This window comes from Sturnira hondurensis, unplaced genomic scaffold, assembly GCF_014824575.4.
Source record: "Sturnira hondurensis isolate 20B ecotype Veracruz unplaced genomic scaffold, ASM1482457v3 Scaffold0020642, whole genome shotgun sequence".
NCBI lineage: Eukaryota > Metazoa > Chordata > Mammalia > Chiroptera > Phyllostomidae > Sturnira > Sturnira hondurensis.
Window position 1 is genome coordinate 4,097,048 of NW_028093273.1, and position 24,931 is coordinate 4,121,978.

The following is a 24,931-nucleotide window of genomic DNA, read 5'->3' on the forward strand; positions in this document are numbered from 1 at the left end:
AGAAGAACAATAAAAAAAGTTTGGTGTCTTATATGGGCACTGTTCCTGGTGCCCCAAAACAATTAGAAACATCAAAGATCTGATCACAGATCACTGTAACAAGTGCAGTAATGGAAAAGTTTGAAATATTTTGAGAATTACCAAAATTACAGAAATACAAAGTGAGGACATGCTGTTGGGAAAAATGGCATCAATTGTTTTGCTCGATGCAGGGTTACTGCAAACATTCAGTTTTTAAAAAGTGCAATATATGTGAAGCGCAATGAAATGAGGTATGCCTGTGTGTGTATCTGTTGTTGTGAGGCACTCGGTTTGTGGCACTTGGTTACAGAAAAAGATAGAGTGCGTCTAGGTGACAACATTTCCCTCTGTCTTCTGCCTTGATCTTTAAAATATCAGAAAGATAGCCACTACAGCTTCTTTCTAATCTGCCTACTTTTTTTTTCACAGAAAGAGGAAAGCTGTATCCTCTGTGATTGGCGGGTTTGAGAGAAGGAACGCAGACTGCACGGTGAGATGGGAAGTTTAATGCAGGGTCAGGGAGTGGTAAGTTCACTTTTCATAGATCTCACTCGTTTTCTAGCCTTTTAAGCCTTGTAAGTAATCACGATACTTTGATCTTTTACGATTTTTTTCATACAACCCACCCACTTTCCCCAGTCTTAATGCTCTGTTGGTTCTGAATTGTGGGGAGAGGTATTTGTAACAAGCCCAGGTACAGAGGAAAAAATAAAGGATTTCCTTGAATTTTTGGTGTGAGCAGCTAAGTGATGCTGCATTTGGAGCCTGTAACTCAGGAGCAGGAGTTGGGTGCGTAGTTGGGAGATGAAAGCAGGTAGGAGATTCTTGACATGTTTGCTGAATTGAAGGAAGTCCAACCTCCTCATTTTGTGGATGAGTAAACTGAGCCCCAAGGAACCTCAGTCATTTGTCCAAGGTCAGACAGAACAAATGCAGACTTGGAAACTTACGGTTTTTATGAGTTCTAAGTCCTTTCTCTGTATTCTCCATTCTGCTCCTTTAAGATTACCTGTCTTTGCTTAAAAATATTCATACACCCACTCTAAAAGACCATATTATGCAGCCCTACTATGCTGTTCAAGACCATGGACCCCCTGTATCAGTGAGCAAAAGCCTACATCACATTGTCTGCTAAAGAATGCCTGTTGAGGACACAGGCCTTGCAGCGCTTCAGTTGGACCTTAACTCAACAGTTAACCCAAACCATTAATTTAAGAGCCCTCCACCCCTATGCGAGGGGTCCCCAGGACATTTCATCATCGCAGTGTTCATTTTAAGACCTTGCTTGGAATCTCCACGCTGTTCGGGAGACTGTGCCAAAGTCGAATGCCTGGAGTGAAACAGCACAATCACTTGGACAGTGAAATAGGAGTCTAGGGCCGCAGGAGCCAAGCTGGAGAAGACGGCGGGACTGGGTGTGCAGTCTCACTGAAATCAGTTTTTTTTACCTCTCCATTCAGACAACAAGAGAAGGTTACAGAAAGAAAAACCCCTCACTTTCTGACTCTGCTTAGGTGCATTTCACATTCTCAGCATCCAAGGACACTCTGCAACTAAATATATTGTTAGAAAAAAGGAAAACCGAGACAACATGAATTTATCTCCCTTGCTGCCTAAACAGAAACAAACTGCTGAAAAACAAAATTTATTCTCCAGCAGATATTTTCTAGTTATTACTTTTTGCCCAAATTGCTGGGTTGTGTAAACAAACGACAGCTTGTGTGACCAATTCCTTTCATCTAGGGGAGGGAAAATCTAAGAGCATCCTGTGTGATATGCTCTTAAAAGAAAAAAGGAGCCTTTTACATTTTTAAAAAGATATTTTGAAAGACTCTGACTCTTCATCATCAAGAATATTTTAAAGAAGTGATGTTTTCTTTTTGTATCTTCAAGTCACTATAGCAACTGGATAACTTTCTGCTCATGAATCAGGAGGCACCAGCCAGGGAGTTGATCCTTCCCCCTAGGTCTGGAGCTTTTGTCTACTACTCTACCTTTTTAAAACTTCACAGAATTTGGGAACAGTTTTCTTCAAAAATGTTTCCCTTGATCTGAGAGTTTTGCTGTGTGCAGTACCTAGGTCGTTACTACATGTTTTCTCTTCTGTGCCATTTGGTGGCTTCTGTGGCCTACTGGGTGTGTTTGGATTGCCCCTTTCTCTATACTGAAGTGCTTTTATTTCATACAGCTACGGGAAGGGTTGCTAAACCTCCAGAGCCGTGCAGTAGATTCTCCTGGAACCCTTTCTCTTCCTTATGGATACCTTCAGCCGGAAGTGCAGTGTACAATTGAAAATGGGGTTTGGTTTCCTTTACTGCTCTTTCTAAGCTGCTTCTCCTTCTCAAAAGTCAGTGATCCCATCTCAGTGTTCATTAGTAACACTTGCATCTGCTGAAACAGTATCCATGGGGAGTACAATTTGTGATCATTTGATGACCTGAGGATCTGATGACCATCCTTGCTGGGGTTCATACACTCTTCTGAATGAATACTTGGTTCACACACCAATTGCTGGATGGCTTTAAAGGTCAAAAAAAAAATAGGAACAGAGGACACTGCAGTGCCTGTAGTGCAGAAGCTGCTAATTGCAATCTTTGCAGAAATGTTTTGTTGGCCAGCACACGATCGACCCATACCATGTTTAACGAAATAAAAATATTTCCCATAAAAGTAGGGATGACCTCCAGTTCTGCCTGTGACAATTGACAGAGGCTGAGAAGCAAGTAACTTCCCTAGGCAGGGCTAGCCCTGTGGGCCTAAGTCCCCAGCTGGCAGGCACCTGCAGGTGTTTGAATTTAGGACCCGGTTCTTGTCCAGTCTCTACCTCTGCCCCAGTTTTTACAGACAAAGAAACTGAGACCTAGACTTTTTAGGACTTGACCAAAGCTAAAAGTTAACTAGTGGTAGCTTGAGAACCAGACCCACTGACCGCTTGCAACGTGCTTCAGGTTCGCTGAGGGTCGAAACCGGTCCTAGCGTGTTTCTCCTACAGAAGAGAGTGCGCACTGAGTACTTGGGAATCGCGCTGTAGGCTGTGTCTGTAGCTAGACAGTTGCACACAGGGGATCACCAAGAAATGTTTCCACAACTCTTGTCATTGTGAGCTTTTTGAAAAACACTCTGTGTGTCATTTTGAATAACAAGGGAGTTATTTGTCAGGTACAGAGGAACATATCACCAGACAGGAAGCATGTGCATGTGTCTATGGGCTGGGCCCAAAGGGAGAGATGTTCTGAGCACATTCTCCAAATAGGGAGGCTTTTCAAGATTTTTCAATTGTGGTAGACTGATCTGAGGGCTGGGAATTATGAACGAGGTGGAAAAGAATGCTAGAAGCAACACTCTGAGCACAGCACTGATTTATTTAGAGAAGGTAGTGAAAGATTAGAAACGTTGTTATTTGTTCCCCCACCGATGAATGAGTGACGCATGTCCTGGTCTGTAGCACACAGCGAGTCTGTCTCCTCCTCTGCGTGTTAGCACAGTGCTATCTATGCCTGTGATGGAAGGGTGGGCTGCACGAGTGTGTGTGTGTGCGCGCGCGTATGTAGGTTTTGTGAGGGTGGGCAACGAATTGCTAAACAAAAGGTAATACTCTTCATTTTTTGAGAGCCCTTTCTCCTTGGATCCATTCCCAAAGGAAAGAGAAGTTAATAAACAAATCTTGATTGTTTTGATGCCACGTAAAGGAAAGGGAAAAGTTGGTCATGAAAGAGAACTCGGGGTGTGATAATATTTAATCTAAATGACGGATGGGGCAATGAAGCCGCTATCATAATAAAAATAAAACAGCACCTGCCAGTGAGGCAGGCCACTGCCTGCCACAGAGACATGGCTTGTGGGGACTTGCAAGATTGGAGATGCTCCGCTGTAAAGCCTACACTGGCCTGAATGCGGGAGCTTTGTGGTGATGGAGAAAAGATTTTATGGAACAGCCAGACACCCAGCCTCTTCCAAGCCAAGCTCTTCTTCCTATTGAAACTCATGTGACTGCTCTAACAGCATCCCAGTGGTGCTTAGGTATGAAAACAAGGGGAGTTCACAGTGTGATTAAGTCCACGCAATAACGTGGAATGTAGAAAGCGGCTGACAATTACCTGCCAAACTGGGGGAGAGCGCTGCCCAACCCTGAGGTACCTTAGATTGGTGGTCTGTCCAGTATAATTCTTTTGGCTAATCGAGGCCATGCCTTCCCTTCATTTCGTGCTTTATGGGACTGATTGTTCTGTGAAAGCCTCTCTATTTTCCTTCTCCATGGCTCGGAACACCCCAGGACTCGTTTGCAGGGTGCACTTAGACGAAGAGCTCCATTTTATACGGCTGGCCACTTTGCAGGTGGCCGATTCCTGTCTGACACCACAGAGATTCTGTCCTCAAGTCCTTTGTTCTCCCTGCCACTTCACGGCCCTCTAGGGGCCGTCATTCACGTTGGCAGGTGATAAGCTATTTTCAACTCACGGGTAATCATAGTAATTCAGCATTTTTCCTTATTAGCACTTCTGAATGGAGAGAGTGCATGGAAGCTGCTCATCTGGGCCGTCTCTTTTCTTGAGGTTTAGAGCTTTTCTGCTCCAGATGGTCCATGTTGTCAGTCCAAAGGGATTAAATGAAAGGGCATGTACCAGTCTTTCTAATGGTCACGAATTACATGGACGAGAATGCTCAGCACTTCTTTCTTTGCTTTGAGAAAAGCCCCTGGCCTTGTAGGAAAGCCAGCATTGTTTTCCTCCCTGGTTCTTGAGACGCCGTTGAAGGAGACCTTACCCAATGACAGACGCATGCACGGGGCCTAAGTGCGTGGGTTCCTTCTTGGAGATGAGGCAATTTTCCAAAGCACTGAGAAATTTTAGTAATCTCCAATATTTTCTAAAAACTTTGACACTGATGGAAGCTGGGCGACCTTGACCACAGAAGGCTCAATAGCTCATATTATTGGTATGTGTCTAGGAGGGGGCAGGATTTGGTTTCCGTAAGAGCACACCCACAAACACCAGTGTTCTTTACTAATGCTACAAATGATGAAAAGCCTTATTTCACACGAGAAATGAATAGGCACACATTCAGAAACACTTGAAGACACCTGTGATTTACCCAGGCCACCAGGATTCCTCCTTTAGGCCTGTTATTGTTAATTATGTCTACACTTAGTAAGTGCATGTAATTATTTTTCACAATGGACTATTTACTTCATTCATCTGACATTTTGGCCGATAGCTTTGCTGTCTTTTTGAGGAAACATGTATTTTTAGCCTCCTATGTGGATATTTCTAAGCACTATGCTAGTGTTTTACTGTCTAATAGATTATTTGAGAATTGTGCTTTCTTTGACCAGGGCTCTATTCAACGCACCTAAAGGGAACTAGGAGGAAATTTTCTCTCTTTAGGCTAATTTTAGAAGCTGTGCATTCTAAAAGCCTGAAAAGGGGGCAGGCACGATGAGATAGGTGTCAGATGGGATTACAGATCAGAAGAAACCGTGTGGTTTGAATGGGCACCAAGTGCTAATTTGTTCTCCTTGTAGGATTGCAAACTTGGGTGGTTTTTCTTTGAACATTTTATTTGAAAATAACTTCAAACTTAAAGAAAAGTTGTAAGAACAGAACCAGTGGCCCTTTGCCCAGATTCATCCACGAACATCCCACCCCACTTGCTGTATAATTCGCTCTCTTGCTCTGTGTGTGCTTTCCGAGCGACCGAAGATAAGATGCATACCTTGTGGCCCTGTACTGCCAAGTACCTCAGTGCGTACTTCCCGAGAATAAGTACATTCTCTGATGTAACCATTGTCTAGTCATTAACTTCAGGAACTTTAATGCTAGTAAATACTCATCTAACCTACTGTCTGGATTCCAATTTTTTTCCAGATTGACCTGATTGTCTGATAGGGACGCATTCTAGGACCACACACTGCCTTCAGTCACCTTCTCTCTTTAGTTCCCTGTAATCTGGAACAGCTCCTTGGCTCTTTGTCTTTGTGACACTGACATTTTTTAAAAGGTGACAGTTCCTTTTTTACAGCATGTTTCTCATTTGGCATTTGTCCGACATTCCCCCTTGTTTAGACTCAGGTTAAGCATCCCCGGCCAAACTCCCGCACAGGTCAGGCCGTGTCCTTTTCAAGATATCACATCCAATCCCACCTGTCCCTCTTTAGTGATATTAATGTGCAATCTTGGTTTTGCATCTCAAGAAATTTCCTTGCACTTTAATCCAGCGAGACACTGAGCCCCTGAAGCTGATAAGAGTTTCATTAAGACAAGCAAGAGGAAGCTGTTTCAGGGCAGAGGCGGAGGCATTTCAGATTCAGAGCGAGCATCAAGGCAGGAAGTGACATTTGAGATAATAAAACAATATTAATAGCTATGGCATTAACATTTGTAAGAAATACTAAATTTTGAGCCCTTACCATATGCCGAGCACTTTATTCTGTACTTTAGATTATGTATTAGTTTTCTCTTGTGGTAACAAATTACCACAGATTCAGCGGCTTACAGTATTACAAATCTATTATTTTACAGTTTTGTGGGTCTGAAGCACTTATGGATCTCCTCGGGCTAAAATCAGGATCCTTTCCGGAGCTCTAGGTACTGGCTCTGTGGGCAGAATTCAGTTCCTTGCAGTTGTAAAACTGAGATTCATTCCCTTGCTGGCTGTCAGCTGAGGGCCGTGTCCAGCTTCTGAAGGCCACCCACATTCCTCACCTAACAGGGGGGTCCCTTCAGCTAGCTTCAAAGCTAGCAGTGATGAATCTTTCCTGCTCTCTCATCTCTGATTCAGCTAGAAAGGGTCTCCACTTTTACAAAGTTTTGTTTAGATTCAGCCCACCTGGATAATCTAGGGTAACATCCCCACCTTAAAATCTTTAACCCTAATCACATCTTCAGAATCCCTTGCGTTGTGTAAGGCAATACATTCCAAAGTTCCCGGACGAGGGTGTGGACATGGTTAGTGGAGCCAGGCCTCTGCCATCCACAGGTGGGTTATCTCATTTGATACACAAGTGATGCTGTGCGGTGGGTACTGATACCACCCCGGAATCTGTGATGCTACCAAAGTTTAGAGAAGTTACATGAACTTCCCAGAACTGCAGGACTGGTAAGAAGCTGGAGCAAGAACAAGTTTATGCAGAGGGGTTTATCTGAACTTGAAGATTCAAATTTTCACTTTAGCAGCAAAACCCTTTACCAAATAGAAACTTATGAAAAATCAGATACATCAACAAGATGAAAGCAAAGTTGCCTTTGGCAAAATTGGGAGAAGTGCATGGTGGGGGAGTGAGGGACTTCACAGAATGGAGGGCAGACCCTGATCCACCCAGCCCCTCTGTTTCCTGCTGAGGATGTGAGGTTCGGAGACAAGTGTGAAATGACTTGCCTGGGGCTAGAGTCTGGCTCTTTCACTCGCCGCAAGGGCACTTTGAAACCACACACCAAAGACTGACCTGTCAGTCTGCTCCTTTATTACTTCAAAGATTGTGTATTGAGCATCTACCTATATGTGGTCCACAGGATTCCAGGTGCTGATAATACAACAATGCAGAAACTAAAGTTCCTGCCTGCTTGCAAGTTATATGTCAGTGAAGGAAGAAATACAGCAAACATGTTTTAAAAGTAAATTAAAAATGAAGATACCAGGTGATTGATTGTATGTGGTCTGCCAGAATTCATATAAGGTGGTTAGTGTGTATATGGGGGTGAGGGGTGGGACGCAGACAGAGAGAGACAGACAAAGATAGGCTGGGTGCCGAGGGGAATCCTCTTAGCAAATGACATTGAAACTGAGACGTGATGACAAGGAGGGACCCTGCCGGGTTAACATCTTGGGAAGAGCTGGGTCAGGGAAAGCACAGTCAGTGCAGAGCCTGGGGCGAGAACTGGCCGGAAGTAATCAAGACCAGGGCCCTGGAGTGTAGCTGGAGGGGGAGGGGGAGAGGGAGGAGGTGGAAGATGAGGTCAGAGATGTGCAGGAGACTCAAATTAGTAAGGCTCTTTGAATAACACACAGAGCTGTTGACTGTCAAGCATTATGTACTAGTTCCAGCTTGAGACAGAATTAGCAAGTGAAGAACCTGTGGCTTTTTGGCGGCAAAAGCCCAGTGCCTCCCATTAGGTGAGGTGTTTCTTCATCAGACAGGGTTCTGATGCTAAGTTCCCAAGTGGCGCATGCACAGTTGGGCACAAAATGTGACAGTTGGATGATGGCTTTGGGTAACTGTCATTAGCCATGGTAAAATTAAACTGTTACTGACTTCATGATTCTGATTTGCATTTTAATATTCAAGGGTATAATTACTAAACCCAGTCCAAGGAATAATTGACAGATTTTATGTTTGAAATCTTGGTAGGTCACACTTCCCATTTATAAAACTTTTTAGTTGCTCCTTTGCCGAGCACATAAAACGAATTTACTTCTGAACTGAGGCCTTGTATGCCAAATTTTTATAGCCTTAAATACAGTATTTTGTCACCACTATAAATGGTTCTTGACTCGCCTCCCACGGGCCCTTCAGTGCGAAAAGCAAGAGGCCTCCCTAATTCACTTGTTTCAATTCGTAGAAGATTTCTAAGTTGAAGCCAGGTCATTTGGATAATATTTCAAATGTACAGACTGCATTTCTGCTAAACATAGTAAATCTGCAATTTTACAATTGGGTTGGGCAGTTAGCCTGACTGCACTGGGCCTTCTGAAAGCACCCCTTTGCAGAAGCATCCTTTCTCTTTCCTGCCCCACCTCTGGTCCTCACCCAAAGGCTGGATGTTGTCCCTGACATGTTGGGGACACGGTAATATAGAGGCTGCATTTTTAGGCTGATTTATTTTTCTAGTGGAACAGCCAGGTTTCTAACAATTATTGTCAGACATAAAGTTTCGTCATGATGATGCGTCAAGCTGTCAGCTCTTTCTGGTCCAAGTTAGAGATTGGAGAGATGGGGAAGCTTTCTACTCTGATGTTCCACCCTTCGCATCTCTAGGTTATACATGTTGCCCCTCCGGAGGTAATGCCAGGTTTGTCCCGGGGTTTTCTCTTGTCCTGGTGATCTGATTGAATGGGGACTGCTCAGGTAGAAAGGCTTCTCTCCCAGTGGGCTCCTTGGCCAGTCCTTGGTGGCCATAGAAGAAGGGGCTGAGAGGTGGACATCCCTGGTCTGCCTGTCTGGTTCATACAAAGCATTCGGTGGTCTTACCTAGTGGTGGATAATTTATAGGTTGTCAAAACACACTGTTTTTATGGAAAACATTTGAAGAAAAAAGTTGGCTGCTACAGGTGGCCATAGGCACAAATGAGAGGAACGAAAGCTCCACCGACCTGGTGATATCACCAGTGAGAACAGGACTAGTGTTTGGGGATTTCAGCCTGGATACCCCTAGCCTGCCAGTGCTTCAACCTCAGGTCTTGGCCGAGGGGTGGTAAATGAGGCACGGCCTTGCCCAGACCCTGCCCCTGAGCCCACTGCCTTCTCCAGGTCGCCATGCTGTTTGGCCCCCATTCTGCCTCTCATGTCCTGGGTGGGAGTGAAGCTGAACCGAAGGCTGCTGGTAGGGCTGCAGCCAAGACTTTTCTGGTGGGAGTTGCGGGGAGACTTCATGGAAAGGATGAGTCTGGACTCCTACCAAATTACCCTCCTGTTGACTTTTGGAAGGCTGAAATTTCAAGCCCTAGAGGTGCAGAAGCAATTCACTGACACTCACTGTTGGCTCTAATCTTAGCCAGAGACCTGCTGGTTAGTAGCTGGGTGTCAACATGCAGATACTCCTGCCTCGCCCAGTGTCCGTCCGAGGCAGGAGTACCCGCCTGTCTGCTCCGTGACTTAAATCAGTTCTCTCTCTCCTTAACCAGTGGAGCTGGACGCTCCTCCTGCCATCTGCTGAAGGACTGTGAGATGGCCGTGTGGCAGTGGCACACAGAGATGGAGTGTTGGAGGTGAGATGAGGACAGCTAAGAATAGGCCCCAAAAGCCACAGGTATTTACTGAATGCCTACCTGATGACAGGCACTATGCTAAGCGCTTGTGACACAATGGCACGCAAGTTAGACGTGTGACCTCAGATACGCCGAGCAGATGTATTAGATGATGGCAGATATGATAGGAAAGAATAAGGTTAGAAATGGAGAGAAAGCAAATGACATGTTATTTTGAGAGTAACAATAGAGCTTTGTGGTTTCTCTCTCTTAGAGAGTCCAAGATACATCTTTCTAGTTTTCATTATAATCTCTAGGGCTATATTAAGAGGTAAAGGGAAGGCAACTCATAGATGTCTTCCTTTATAAAATGGGATGGAATTAAGAGTGAGAAGTATATAAAACTTGCTCCAGGTTTTTTTTTTTTTATTGCGGTAGGGGAAGGATGGAGATAGATGCTAGGATTTCAGACTCCATTTTTCACAATGCCACAAAATCAAATAAGACCTAACTATCCATAGTTCTAGTCCTTAATGCTGGCCTCACTTTTAGGTTTGTTTTAAACCTGATGGACACATGTAAGCTGAGGTCTTGGTTACTGAGTGGTTTTTAGAAAAATCAAACATTTCACTAACAGAAAGTAATTTGGCGACATTTTTTCAGCTTGTTATTCTTAACCATGCAAAAGAATGGCTTTTTAGATAGTTCTGTAAAGGTAAAATCCATCCCAGCAGCCCAAATGCCTCTTGTCCCCAGTCTCGGAAAGTGTACTGTCGCTGACCCCCACAGTGCTTGTGGCAATGGCAGCTGGTCTTCTAAACCCCTCCACCCTGTGGGCTATGCTCGACCACACTCGACCATGCTTTTGTTTAACTAGGGTTGTTTTGAAAGTCATTGGCTCAGTCCTCCTCCTGCCAGTATACGTGATCCAGAGAGCACTGGCCCGAGGCTCGACTTCGCAGGTCAGTTACACAACAAGTAGGAGGGACTTTGATTATATCCGGCTCTGAGGGAAAATGGTGTAATGACACAAGCAGCCAAGACGATGAGCTAACTGCTCTGGAATCGAACTTGGGATACCTCGCCACTATTTTCTTCTCCCCCGTAACTGTAAGAATGTGAACTTGAATGCAGGAGAAGGAACAAAGGGAAATTTCAGGAGACATAACTATGGCACATTTAAGAATATAAACAAGAATGAAACAAATATGGCAGATTGATCTTTTCACAAAAATGATGTCTGAGTGCCGTCTACTCTGGAAAAAAGAGTAAATATTTGGATGTTCTGTGGGTTTGGAGCCAGACAGCTCTGAATTTGGGCTTGGCTCTAAAACTTGCTAGCTATGTGACTTCAGGCAAATTACATAAGCTCTCTGTGCCTTGGCTTTCTCATCTATGAAATGGGGATAAGCATTTTAAGCAGAGAAGATTGTATGAGAATTAGAGATCATGTTTGTGAAGTGCCTACCTAGCACGGAGTGAACTGTAACTTGTAATTGTTATACTATATTAAATAATGCATCTGCCTATGCTTCAGCTTCAATCCTCAAAAAAGTATTTTAAACATGATATTGAAGTGATCAGTTTAATATACCTATTTTAATCAGTGATTTATATACCCATCCTAATTAGCTCTGATTGCACATTAGGATCAGTTGGCAATTTTTAAAGAACACAGATGCCTGAGTCTCACCCCAGACCAATTAAGTCAGAAATTTTGGGAGTGGATCCTAACTGGTGTGGCTCAGTGGGCTGAGCTTTGTCCTGCAAACTGAAAGGTCACCGGTTTGATTCCTGGTCAGGACACATGCCTGGGTTGCGGGCCAGGTCCTCAGTTCAGGGCATGTGAGAGGCAACTGATTAATGTTTCTTTCCCCCTTTCTTCATTCCTTCTACTCCTTCTAAAAATAAATAAGTCAAATCTTAAAAATAAATAAATAAATTTTGTAGAGAGTCGCAGGACTGCATTTTCCATCTTTCCAGGTGATTCTAACGTGCCCCTAGGGCTGAGAACCACTGGCCCTCCCCATCTACATGTGAGCCCTTTGGGAACAGAAAACATGTTTTATTTTCCTTTACATCCCCATGCCTGCCTACCCTGATGTAGATGCTCAGTAAATAGTTCTTAAACCAAATACAAAAGAATTAGAGAAATTTGTCCAAATTCCCCAAACTGGGCTCATATGGGTACTTTTCTTGGGCAGCAGATAAAGGCAAGAGTATTAGTATATTGGTATTTTCAAAATAGGGTTTTTAAAGAGTCAGGTAAAGAAAGCTCAGGGTCCTTTCAGCTGACAGTTCACCTATTGACTCAGTCAGTGTATCTGTCCCAGGTCCTCTTTTTGACTATTTAGTTGCCAAGGGATCAGAGAAGTGACACAGCACAAAACTTTGGGAAACACCATCAGTTAAGGGGAAAAAAAGCAACTTCCTCAGAAAACTTTCTTCGAAAGAAGGAGAAAGTCAGACACTGCCATGGTAAGATAATGGGCAAGATCAGAGAGGCAGAAGGAGAAATCAGTGGAACAGAGTGGGCACGGGTTTGGGACCATTTCATGTACAAACATATGATGTGAGACCCTGGAACGTACCAGCAACAGGCCTAGTCGTTACTATGGTAAGAATGTCATTAGGATGTTCATGGGTACAGGACAAGATTGCACCTCCCCACTATGTGATCTCGGGCATGACCAAGTGACTTGCTTTGGCCAAAAATATGTGAGTGGAAGTGACAAGTGTCACATTCTGGGGAAGCCTTTAAGAGCCAGTGTACTTTTCTAATGCCACAACAAGGGAATGACCCATCGGCCTGGGTCCTGGGTCGACCACCATGCAGGGCAGAATTCTCAGCTGTCCTGTGATGCAGATGTAGCAGGAATGAGAATAATCGCTAAGTTTTTGGAGGATTTGGGGGTTGTTTGTTATCCAGCCCTGCCTATCATAATGCACACATATGACAAAAAAGCCTCTAAGCCAGCTGCTTCCTCTGTGAAAGAGTAAACAAAGTCATGTAGAAGGTTGCTGGAAACTGTTTAACAACTCTTCCACTTCCCCTGTGCATTGAATTGGTCAAGTTTTAATTCTTCTCTACTCCTCAGTTTCTCCATTGGTAAAAATCATCAGGACTGTAGATGTAAAGAAAACACATCATCTACCCCAAGTGTTTAGCAGAGTGTCTGCTGAATGATGATGCTTGAAAAATATTAGGTTATTATACAGCCCTGTTGTTTGTGGAATAAACTGAACAAAATGGGAAAGCAGAAAGCACAAACGTATGCAATAAATATTTACTGAATGAATGAACGAAGAAAGCCAGGATGAAAAAGGGAGCGTGGAACTGCAGAACTACAAATTCTTCCAGTGTTGGGTTCCTTTTTTTTTAAGTTTCATTTCTTCTACACCCCCATTTTTCAAATTAGGTATCATTTAGAAAATGAGGGGAGAGGGAGGCCTTAATGAATGTACATAAAAGCAATCATTTTAAGTTCTTTAAAGATAGCACTGCCTGATGGAGTTTGCTTGTTTCTCTTTTCTTCAGCAAACTGGTGACTGCGTTTAGATTTAATTCTTCCTCTGAAGCTGCCTTTTGTTTGGCCTTTTAAAGAAAAGAGGCCCCCTGAACTGCCCTCCCCACTCTGTCCCTGGAGATGGAGGATAGTTACCGACCTGGGTCAGGCTCTAAGGTCCGTATGAGCAGGAATGAGGCACTAACTAGGTCACTAGCAAGAAGGTCCTGTATGAGTGTTGAGTTTCACTTTTACCATCAGCAACTTCTTTCCAAAATAAAGGAGACACTAGCCTGGTGTACATTTTATTCTGTAATTCTTTTGGTTTGGAAGGTACCTGAATTATTCAACACTGGTTTTGTTCCCCATTAAGTGTGAGGGGAAGGTCCGGTGGGAGGTTTGGGTAAAGGGAATAAATAATGGCCAGTGCCTGTATTTTATTTGGAAAACCCTGTGTGTCTGTCCCATTGGAAAACTAACACATGAATTTTATGTCTCAGATGTTTCAATATTTTTTCTTCTACGAACAAGGTCTCACTCCTTAGTAGAATGATAGAATGTTTAGATGCATCCCTGGCTTTTTCCCACCAGATATAAGTTTCTACCCCCACAATCCTGACAATAAAAATATCTTGAAACATTGAATAATGTTCCCTGGGGTCACCCTCCCCTTCAATTGATAATGATACTTTTGTCAGGGAGACTAGGTGATATTGTGTACTTGTTAATTCATCACCTCAGGAACCACATGATGTCAGGTTGTGTGGAACTAATGATAGTCATGCTTAATATAATAACGTGGTTAACTCAGTAACCAGCAAATCTCTCCTTTATAATTAACTGTTAAGTATGGAGGTCTCTCAGTGTGATTATCCTCTCCCCCCAAATTTCCCACTTAACAATTTTAGCATCCACTGATGGGTCTCCCTTGACACACTAGGGGATATAAATGTTGATTTTCTAGTTCTTTCCTTCTGTATACCAGCCAAATTTTCCTGTAAAGGAAAGCTTTTTCCTTTATTCTAGTTTTCCTTTCTCTTCCCTTCTCTCTTCTTTAAATATCATTGAAGCATAGATTTTCTTAAATGAATTGCAGTTGTTTATTATCAATATTTAGGTGCTCATATTGTCCAAATTGGCCAGTGGGAACCCATGTACACTGAATAATGTGTCGGTTGTTATGAATACCTAAACCACTTACATGGTTCAAATCAAGAGGTGTAAAAGGTGTGCCCAGAGAAGTCTCGCTTCTGCTCTCTTTACCCCTTCCTCTGTAGGTAACCGCTTTCATTAGTGTCTGATTTATCTTTTTCGCATTTCTTTTTTTTAAACTTTTTTAAAAAAGATTTTATTTATCTTTGGAGGGGAAGGGAAGGAGAGAGGGAGAGAAATATCAATGTATGGTTGCATCTGGTGTGTCCCCTGCCGGGAACTGGCCTGCAACCCAGACATGTGCCCTGACTGGGAATCGAACTGCAATCGTGTGGTTCACAGGCCTGCACTCAATCCGCTGAGCTATACCAGCCAGGGCTTTTTTTGCATTTCTTATTAAAAACTAAATGAAATATGTAACTATATTTTATTTCATCATCTTTATTACCAAAAAAGTCATATACAATGCACACCTTTTTTCACATTGCCTCCCACTGAACAGAATACATGAAATTGCTGTCAGTTCATGGGGATCTTCTGTGCTCTTTTTCTGCCCGCACACTACTCCATCATGGACATGCACCGCAGCTGATCCAATCAGTCTGCTGTGACTGGGTGTTTAGGTGTTTCCTTGTTTACAACCACAAATAATGCCACAGAGAATACCACTGTGAGTTTGCTGTTCTGAGCTGTGGGGTGTGTATCCTCAGGGAAGAGTCCTAACAGAGATGCCATGAAGTCAAAAGCTAAATGCGTATGCAACTGTGTTATCCTCTGGGAAATTCTCTTCAGTGGTCGTTGTACCATTTTGTCTTGCTACCAGTAATGAATGAGAGTTTTCCTACAGCCTTGCCTGTGTGATATGTTGTAAGTGTTTGAATTTTTGCCAATCTGATTGGTGAGACTGGTAAGTCACAGTAACTTTAATTTGCATTTCCCATATAATGAACAAAATTAAGCATCTTTTCTTATACTTGAGGGCCATTTGTTTCACATGATTTAAAAAACCTATTTCTTTCCTCTTAATTTTCTAGCTGTTAATCTTGATCGGGCTTCTGCTACTTAGTACCTGGGTATGCAAAGTAGTCTTGCTGGTTTCTTTGCTCACAGCCTTTCTCCTTTAGATGGTCCTGAACACAGTTAACATGGTTACCAAATTAATATCACTGAAGCATCCTTTAAAACACTCTCTCTTTTTAAAAGAACCTTCAATTTTTCCCTTTTAGCCACAGAATACTTTTAAACTCATTAGTCCAGAATTCAAGATATGATTTCCAGGCACTTGCCAAACTGCTCTTTGCCTACTCCCTTGTATTGATTTATTCCTTTACAAAACTGAGACATTTAGTTTCCTCCAACCCTTTTTTCCTGCTACTGTTCAGGACAAAAGCCCCTCTGCAGTGCAGTCCTGCACTCTTTTCTGTGTAAACTATGAGGCTTATCTCAAGCCCCATCTTCTGGAAACTTTCCTTGACCACTTCACTGTCCGGGGATTCCCTCCTTTCTAGAGTCTGTTGGTATAAATCCTTATTTAGGATTTAATTTTATGGCCCTTTTTTTTGCAATTATGTAAAAGTTAAAAATTTGTGCATATTTTCCCCCAGGATGAGGGGCTATAGAAATTTTAGTGAGTGAATGCTAATGGATTTTTGTAACCTACTTCTGAGCCAAGCCAAGGGCAACATATCTCTATTTTGTTGACAAGACAATGAAGTAAAGAAAGATTATAAGATTAAATGACATCAATCATTGACTCACTGGTCATGTAGGTAGGAGCCCCAAATTTCAGGTTATATTCAAGTGTCATACTTACTACCACATTCCCTAAGTTTAAGGATGCCTTAAAACCAGAAGTAAAATTGATTCCATGTATTTGTCTTCTCAGTTAATTAAAAAATATAATTTAGATGACTTAGATTTATCTCCATTAAAATCTTCATTCAAGATACTGATTAGATAGACAAATAATTTGGCATCAAATCCTCTTGGGACAAAATGGGGTTATACAAAATGCTATTTGTTTTCAGTCTGATGAAAGGCCCATACACACATTTGATTAGAAAAAAACATCATCTAAACCCTTGTGTCTCCTAAGCCACACATTTCTGCTTTGCATTTGGGAAACTCTCAAATGCAGTTCAATACACATTTGCACATTATTGTACATTTATCACATCATAGGCAAGCTGTTAGTTCTTGTGGGAATAGAGTGTGTAAGTCACAGAGCTTGTCCTCAAGTAGTTTAATGTCTAGACAGAAAGATGTGTATCTATCAAATATTACTGCAAAAAAGCATTGGTCTCCAAACAAGGGGAAATGAGAAAAGAAAATTAATTCTACTGGAAGAGCAACAAAGGCTTCAGAAATAAAGAGCTCTTTGAGTTCAGCCAACACAATCCAAAAATACACAAGGCCCAAATGTATGCTTTATAAAGTAAGAGAAGTTTTAGTATTTAAAATGAGAAATTAGCAGCCTCTGACAAGTTCTAGTCACCTCTCCTGTGATCCCGCTGGCCTTTGTATCTCTTTCTACTCTGGTAGGTTGTCTTGCAAAAGATTGGCCCCCAGTGTGTCACCTGTGACATCCAGAGAGAGCCTTACAACAGGATCACTGCTGTATCAACTTTGACTTCCCAGTGCAGGCAGAGTAGAAAACTAAAATTTTGTAAAGGAATGAGCAAAGTATTTTGAATGCACTTTGTGAAGTCAGTTGAACTTTCTAATGTTTGCATGTTAATTATTTGGGATTTTGAGTCCCCAGATGGCCTGTGTGTGCTGTGGAATTCATCTTGCTTTGACTACACTCTGGTCTCATCTTTAGTCGGGTCAGCTAAGGGAAGGGTGTGCACAGTGCAGATTGTGGTTGTCCCCGTGCCCACCTCCATGCCAAGATCCTCACTGATCCTGAAAGAGGTCCACACACATCCATTCATCCCTTTAAACCTGAGAGTCAAAATCACAAAAATCACAGGTTTGAGATCTAACAGACAGGTACATATGCAGTGTGTGCGTGTGTGTGTACACACACACACACACCCCTCCATGATGCACAAAGATGGGCACATAACACACAATAGCAAAGGTGCAAAAGGAGATGACAGAAATTGGCTGCGTTGTGAAACCTAATGAGCAGATATGGCCTGAGGTGGGCCAAAAGGGAAATCTGTGTAGTCAAAAACATCTGTCCTTGCTCCCTGCAAGAACAGTCACTTCTTTCCACTTCATAGGAGACAACAGAATTTTCTTACCTTTTTAATTTTAGTACTGTTATTACTTATGCTTAGGTCTAAGTTTGCTCCCCAGAAATTAGCATTTTATCCTTACCTTTTTCTCTAAATGTTATCCCTTTCTGAAGTTCAACTCCAGTATTATTTTTTATTGTCCAGTAATATATACCCTTTTTCACAGTGGAAGATGATGGGAGAATGGTATTCAAGTTTCTGAAAATCTCTATTTTATAGTTATAGATATTGTAAAAATACATCATTTCCATTTAAGGCAGAGAGAACTGGTGACAGCCATCAGGTAAATTATAATTCATGTGTAACATTTAAGAATTAAGGAAACCCATTAGAGAAGTTCAATACAAAGCCTACTTAATCCTGGCACAGTCTGACCCCTTGCAGCCTCACGAGTGTTTCATGAAGCACTGGCTTCATTAGGAAGCTTATTAGAAACACAGGTTCTCAGGCCCTACCTGGACCCACGAATCAGAATTTGCATTTTAACAAATTCCCTGTGGTATTTGTGTGCATGGTAAAGTTTTAGAAGCATGAGTTAACCAATCACAGGGCCTCATGGAAACTCCATGAAGAGAAATTATTCCATCAATCTTTAATTTAGGTTGAGTTTTCTTCAGATCCACAGACCCACATGCTAATTAGTTTCAGTATCTTGCCTAAATTTACATCAAGATACATTCCTGGAATTTGGTGGCTTCCCTACTTTTCATTTCGCATCCAATCCAATGGTGTTCTGTGGTACATACTGTCCCTGTCACGCACTTCACAGGAGAACCAGGTGGGGAGAAAAGAGGAGCCAGTGATGTGAATTAGAGAATTATGTGGAAGACTGATAAGTGCTTTTAATTTTATGATGGGGATTTCAACTCACTGTCACCACATTGTTTTTTTCCTCAAAGTATTGTCTTAACCTTGAAGTCATTTTTGCAAAGAAAAACCCTCAAGCTCCCGATGAGCTTTTGTGTTTCATATACCAAGCATGTGATTAGGCATAGTTCTTTGCTTGATCTTATTTCTCTCCCACCATTGTTCATTTTCAAACTTGGGATATTGAGAAGGTAAGGAGAGGCTGAGTCCCAGGTACTGAGAGACTTGGTTATTCTAGGTATCCTTGCCAGCTAGCTAACAGCCAGAGGAAAAGATGCCTGTCCTTTCCCGAACTTAAGTTTCATGAAGACAAGAGAGCTGTCCATTGCCTCAAAGGGAGCATCTCTCACTGCCACCCGGTTTGCATGGGAATGAGCCCACTTAATGGATATTGACATGATACTGATGATAACAATGGCAAAAGTCTCTGCTGAAGAAATGACAGGGGAAGGTTGTATGGAAAAGAACACAACTATTTCACCTCTTTAACCAACAAAGGAAGACAACATACCCAAGCTGCACCCCAAGCATCCTTCTTCACAAGGCACGCATTCTTCGTAGTCAGGGTCCTGGACTTCACCTGTACAGTGAGAAGAGTGAAAAACAGTTCATGTTGCGTGGAGACACATCAGTTGCTATGAAAATATGTCGATGTGTAGCTTATTTTCAAGCAAGCCATAGAGTAAATATGAAACCCAAAATCATCTTTAAGGATCTATGTGTCATTCTCATTTTTCTCCATTAATTAAGTGATTAGATTACCTTGGTTGGGTACAAATAGAACAAGAGTGGGAACATATGCCATGCAACTTGTATGAAGTTAAGCTTGCAGCTTTTATTTATGAAAGAAGTGAGTTCTGGGAATATGGAATTGGGTATATAAATAACCAGGCTCTGTCTCTTCTTATCTGCTCTCCTAAACACTTTTTTAAAAAGTTTTAAATCCTATACTACATTAGTAAACATTAAGAATAAAAAGAGATGTGTTTTAATTATTCCAGAAATACCTCAGAGCTCTTTTTAGAACCAGATCAGGCATAATTCGTATACAGAGCAGAGAAAGTTTGCAGTATTCTTACATGGAAGAGAGCAATAATAGTAAATGCTGTTTTTAAATTTCCCTTCCCCTATGTAAGGTAAGGGGTTGGGCAATAACTATAATGTATGATTCACAGCACTTTTTAATAGTTTCAGGTGGTTTTAAGAGGGTTGAGTCTCTCTGGCTCCTCACAGCAAGCATCTTGGTGCTGTGCTCTCCCTTTTGCAAATGAAGAAAATGAGCAAGGCATGGAGAAATTGGACTAATTTTTCCCAGAGTCTCATAACTAGTAATTAGGATGGAGAAAATTGTTGGCCCTGACTTCCAGATTCTAATCTAATTTTCTCCCCACTGTACCCTACCCATGAACCTCACACTCAAGATCAATTTCTGTGTGATTGGCTATGCTCATTACGTCCTTGGATTGTGTCTGGGGAAACCCAGAGAAAAGGTGAGTGGGGGAAGACAGAGGGGCACCTACCATTGTTTCCACTTGATGTATAGTCACACACAGTCATCCCAGGCACTGAGAGTTAACCAAGGAGACAATTCGAGAGTATGGGGCGTCTGAGGGTACAGTTCTTCCTGCCACCTCCGGGTGTAGGGCAGTAGCCCCAGAGCAGCCTTACCTGGTCCACACTCTAACTTCTGGCAGGTGTGGTTGGTGGGCGCTATGAAGTAGCCAGCCATGCATCGCGTGCAGAGGTGTGCACTGTGGCAAAGCTCACAGTTGTCTGGGCAAGGCAGGCAGGCGTGCCCCTTGGCAGGGTAGTGCCCCACCGGGCAGCTCCCCCGACACTCTCCCTGGTACAGGAGGCGCTCCTGGCCATGCTTATCTGAATGGATAGAGAGGCAACAAAAAGAGGGAAAATGAATGCAATTAACCATGAAGCTAATATATCAAAAAACTTTTGATTAAAAAAATATGACCAAATGCTTTGGCTCCTAAGGGACCAGAAGTATAAGAATGAATTTAATCTGTATACTTGTATTTGAAAAGTTTCCCTTGGACTCCTTTCATGGAGTCCACAGACCTCCTATCCATGGAAGCTCACAGACCTGGGGGCTAGAGACCTCAGGAGAATAAACAAATACTGATAGACAAGGCTTTTTCTTTGAAATGACAGTGCAGTCTTTTAGAATGATCTTGAATTCCGTGATCAAAATCACATGCTTGTGTTAACTGTCTGAATTTTTGCGCTGCTGCCAGTTCCTGCAATGGCAGCCCACTGAAGCACTAGACCAGGCACAGGTCTTTGGCTCCTTTGCATGCATTCTTAAAAGTCCCTGAGCTTCTGTCAAGACTGGGCTCTGCAAGGAAAGAATCAGCAGTACCTCTAGCATGAGACTATGGGAAATAACTCCTGGGTGAAGTGGAAAATTCTAATTAGTTACAAACAATTGCAATTAATACAAAATAGTATAGTCAGTTACAAATAAATATATCAAAAAAGCAAGATTAATATGGATGCACCTAAAGGTCTCCGACCCTTCCCCTCTTGGAGTTTTTGTTTGTGCTGAGTGTGTTTAGGGTATCAATCTTCTCTGAATCCAATCTCCCATATGTTCTGTCTTCTGAAGAACAGCTGATTTGTGCTACCCAAAATAACTGGGGTCTACTGTTCACTCATCATGTATCACATGAAGACCCAGAACCACTGACCTTCAAAATGCAAGGCTGCTGAATTTATGCACAAAGATAGCACAGGCTATGATGTTATCAGTACAGAAACTGCAAGTCAGTATAATGTTAGAGTGAACCACATGAGATTGCTAACATTCAACTATTTTTTACTCATAAACTTGTAACTCTCAAATGGTTTAACCTAATGTTTCTTATTTAATTAAAGCCCTAGATTAAATACAGTTTAAAAAACACACTCTTATATTATGGGTTCTGAAGCCCCCTCTTTTCTGGTGGCAATTTTAGGCCAGAAGTCTGTTGGTTCCTGTGGGAATAAAAAAAATAAAGAGGGCTCCTGTAGAGGTGGTGGAAAAGAGTCTACGGCCTCCACGTTTGAAAGGAGAGTCTTTGGGAGGATAAATACTCTTTGGGAGAGTATTTGGGAGATTCTGCAGCTACAGACCAGTGCTGTAGAGCACAAATCCCTGATCTGGTACCTGGAATCTCAGGAGACCACCCAAGGGTTGACCTTACAAATTATATTCTTCTCAGGCACATTGTGAGAGCCTAGCAAACTTCGTTTCCATGACTCATTCAGAAAAGACCCTATTTTTCAGAGGGCCAGGCTTCTCAGATGTAGGTAGGAAGCTCTAGGTAGGTGGGAAGCCTGCTCTCTCTCTGTCCAGCAGTTGTACAGTCTCTACATTTAACATGGTATCAACTCAGGATCCAGAGGCTTGAGGACAGCCTGGCATAGAGTGAGTTCTAAATACATGTTTGCTGAATGACTGAAAGACTGAGAGAGTGAATTAATATTTGGCAATGTTCCTATTTTCCCAGTTCAGCAACTGGATCTTAAAATAAAAAATTAACAATGATGGGTTCAAATAACAGAGAAAATGTTCTCCAACCCCATTTTTATTGTTTAGACCTGGCTTTACTATTTTAGACAACTTTGGATATTATAATTTGGACTTATGGGATGGAGATTTGAAGGGCCTTGGTATTTAAAAGACCCTGCATGAGGGGGTCACTGAGATGTCTTGACCATGGCCAGCTTTTCCCATGGGCTTGGTCTAAGAGTATGCCAAGATTTGGTCATTTTTCTGTAGCCTGAGTAGTATGGCAGCTCACTAAGTCTGGTTTGATAATTTGGATAGTCTGGTTTGGGCCACTTGTAAAGAACTTAAATATTATAATTATATATAGGAGAAGCTGGTTCTATTGTAGTAGTAGAAGGGCAGATATATTTGTTAGTCGCCAAATCTTTCATGTGATGAGACAAAGGTTAAAGTTCAGGAACTCCAAAAGAGGTTCAGGTCAGCTTTCATTTATACTGAAGAGGAGTAATTAACTCTTTCCAGTTAACTCCACATCATTACTGGAATTAATTATTTCCAGTTAATCTCTTGGTGGATGATTTTGTTAGAAGAGAAGGCAAGCCAATGTGAAGACAGTGGATGTCTCCAGGAGGAAAGGAAGGTTGAGGGTTGGAGGCATGAGGAGAGGGGATTGCTAGAAAGAAGGAAAGAAAGAAATGCAGAGGACTCTAAAAATAAATTCTGCTTACGATAGCTGCTGGTTTGCTTTGGTAGAGAACAAATACAGAAGAAAATTTAGAGTGAATCTTCACCAACATAGCTGGAGATCTGCCTGTCTCAAAGAATTCAGACCTAAATTTTAAGGGGCCATATTTCCACAAAATGATGGAAGAGACTTACATGTGACCACCTAGCCACAGGATTCTCAGTCTTTTAGGAAAGCCTATTGGTGCAGAACTGTATCCGTTCAATCATCCATCTTCTCTAGCATGGTCTCACACATTAGCTGTGTGAATACATGAACTAGCGGCATTATGCTCTCGATAGGAGAGAATCTGCTAAATAGAGCTTGCTCCACAACAGTATCCTCTATAGGAAGCCCCTCTGCTCACTGCAGCTGAAAATGAGTCTTCTTCTCTGACCCGTGGCGGGATTCCTACTATTCATTTGGGTTTTAGTATTTTCTTGTTTTATAATACACAAGGACACATCCCTCTAGGAGACTGTAAACTCCTTGAAGGCAAGTTTCATTGATTGTGATGTCCATGACAGTTTGTATAGTAACTTATAATGGGAGGGGCAGAATGAATTTTTGTTAACATAATGGATTAAGCATACTTTCAAACAGAAAGAAACATCAAAACATTTTATGTGTAGATTGTTCTAAGTAGTGATAGGATTTTTAGAACATTTTAGACATTTATTTAGCATTTGAGCTACTCCTTAAATGTGTGCTATGCATGAAGAATTAGTGTGTCTTAAATCTGAAAAGAATTTTATTTTATTTTATTTTATTTATTTATTTTTGCTTATTTTAAAATTATTTAATTATTTTTCAAGTACAGTTTTCTGTCTTTTACTCCCATTGAGCCTACCCCCCCGTGCTCCCCACATTCCTCCCATTTCCACCTCCCTTAGTTGTTGTCCATGTGTCCTTTATACTAGTTCCTCTAAATCCATCCCCTTTCCTCCATGAAATTCAGCGACAACAGTCGCTGTCCCCCTGTTCTCTATTTCAGTGTCTTTGTTTTTATTTTGCTTGCTTGTTTGTTTTGTTGTTTAGGTTCCTGTTAAAGGTGAGATCATATGGTATTTGTCTTTCACTGCCTGGCTTATTTCACTTAGCATAATGCTTTCCAGTTCCATCCATACTGTTGCAAAGGGTAGGAGCTCCTTTCTGTCTGCTGCATAGAACCATTGTGTATGTGTACCATAATTTTTTGATCCATTCATGAACTGACGGGCACCTAGGTTGCTTCCAACTCTTGGCTATTGCAAATTGTGCTGCTATGAACATTGGGGTGCATAGATTCTTTTGGATCGGTGTTTTAGGATTCTTAGGATATAATCCCAGTAGTGGAACTGCTGGGTCAAAAGGCAGGTCTATTTTTAGTTTTCTGAGAAAATTCCATACTGTTTTCCATAATGGTTGTACCAGTCTGCAATCCCACCAACAGTGAACTAGGGTCCCCTTTTCCACACAACCTCTCCAACATTTGTTGTTTGTTGCTTTGTTTATAAGATAACTAACCCAATTGAAAGGGATTTTAGATGCCATCTTCTCTGTGCTTCCCCTTTTTGCAAACAAGGAGAGACTTAAAAAGGGGAAGTGAGGAGCTAGAACTTAGGTTTTCCGATTTCTGCTGCTGATGTTCTTGTTACTGAACCATTCATTCATTCAGTTATATTGTGTGCCAGACTCTGTGTTGGTGCTCAAAATACAACAGAAAACAGGTAAAACCGTTCACTGCTCTTACAGGGCATAGTCTTATGGATGAGGTGGCTATCAAGTGTGCGGAGGTCTGTAAAAGTGGGAAGTATGGGGCTCTAAGCATCCTCATATAAAGAGGGTTTCACTTAGGTGAGGAGGGTAAGGCAACCCTTACTGAGGAAATGACATTGAAACTGAGATGTAAATGATGATTAGAAGGAGGTCGGGAAGACAATGAGTGGGGAACATCTCAAGTGGAGTCTTTGAACAGTTGGAGAAGCTCAAATGCCCACAGGAATAAGGAAGTATAAACAACAACAGTAGTAGT

At 42.0% G+C, this 24,931-nt stretch overlaps 1 protein-coding gene across 3 annotated transcripts in view; it reads right to left on the reverse strand.

Moving 5' to 3' along the window:
- The window catches only part of PCSK5 (proprotein convertase subtilisin/kexin type 5), a 424,235-nt gene that overhangs the window by 59,128 nt on the left and 340,176 nt on the right, over positions 1-24,931 (reverse strand). For all 3 annotated transcript variants that reach the window (XM_037030322.1, XM_037030321.1, XM_037030323.1), the window contains 2 exons: positions 20,357-20,563; positions 19,200-19,268 (listed from right to left, as the gene is read on the reverse strand). In XM_037030322.1, the coding sequence (XP_036886217.1) occupies positions 19,200-19,268; positions 20,357-20,563 (276 nt within the window). The remainder of the gene's footprint in view (positions 1-19,199; positions 19,269-20,356; positions 20,564-24,931) is intronic.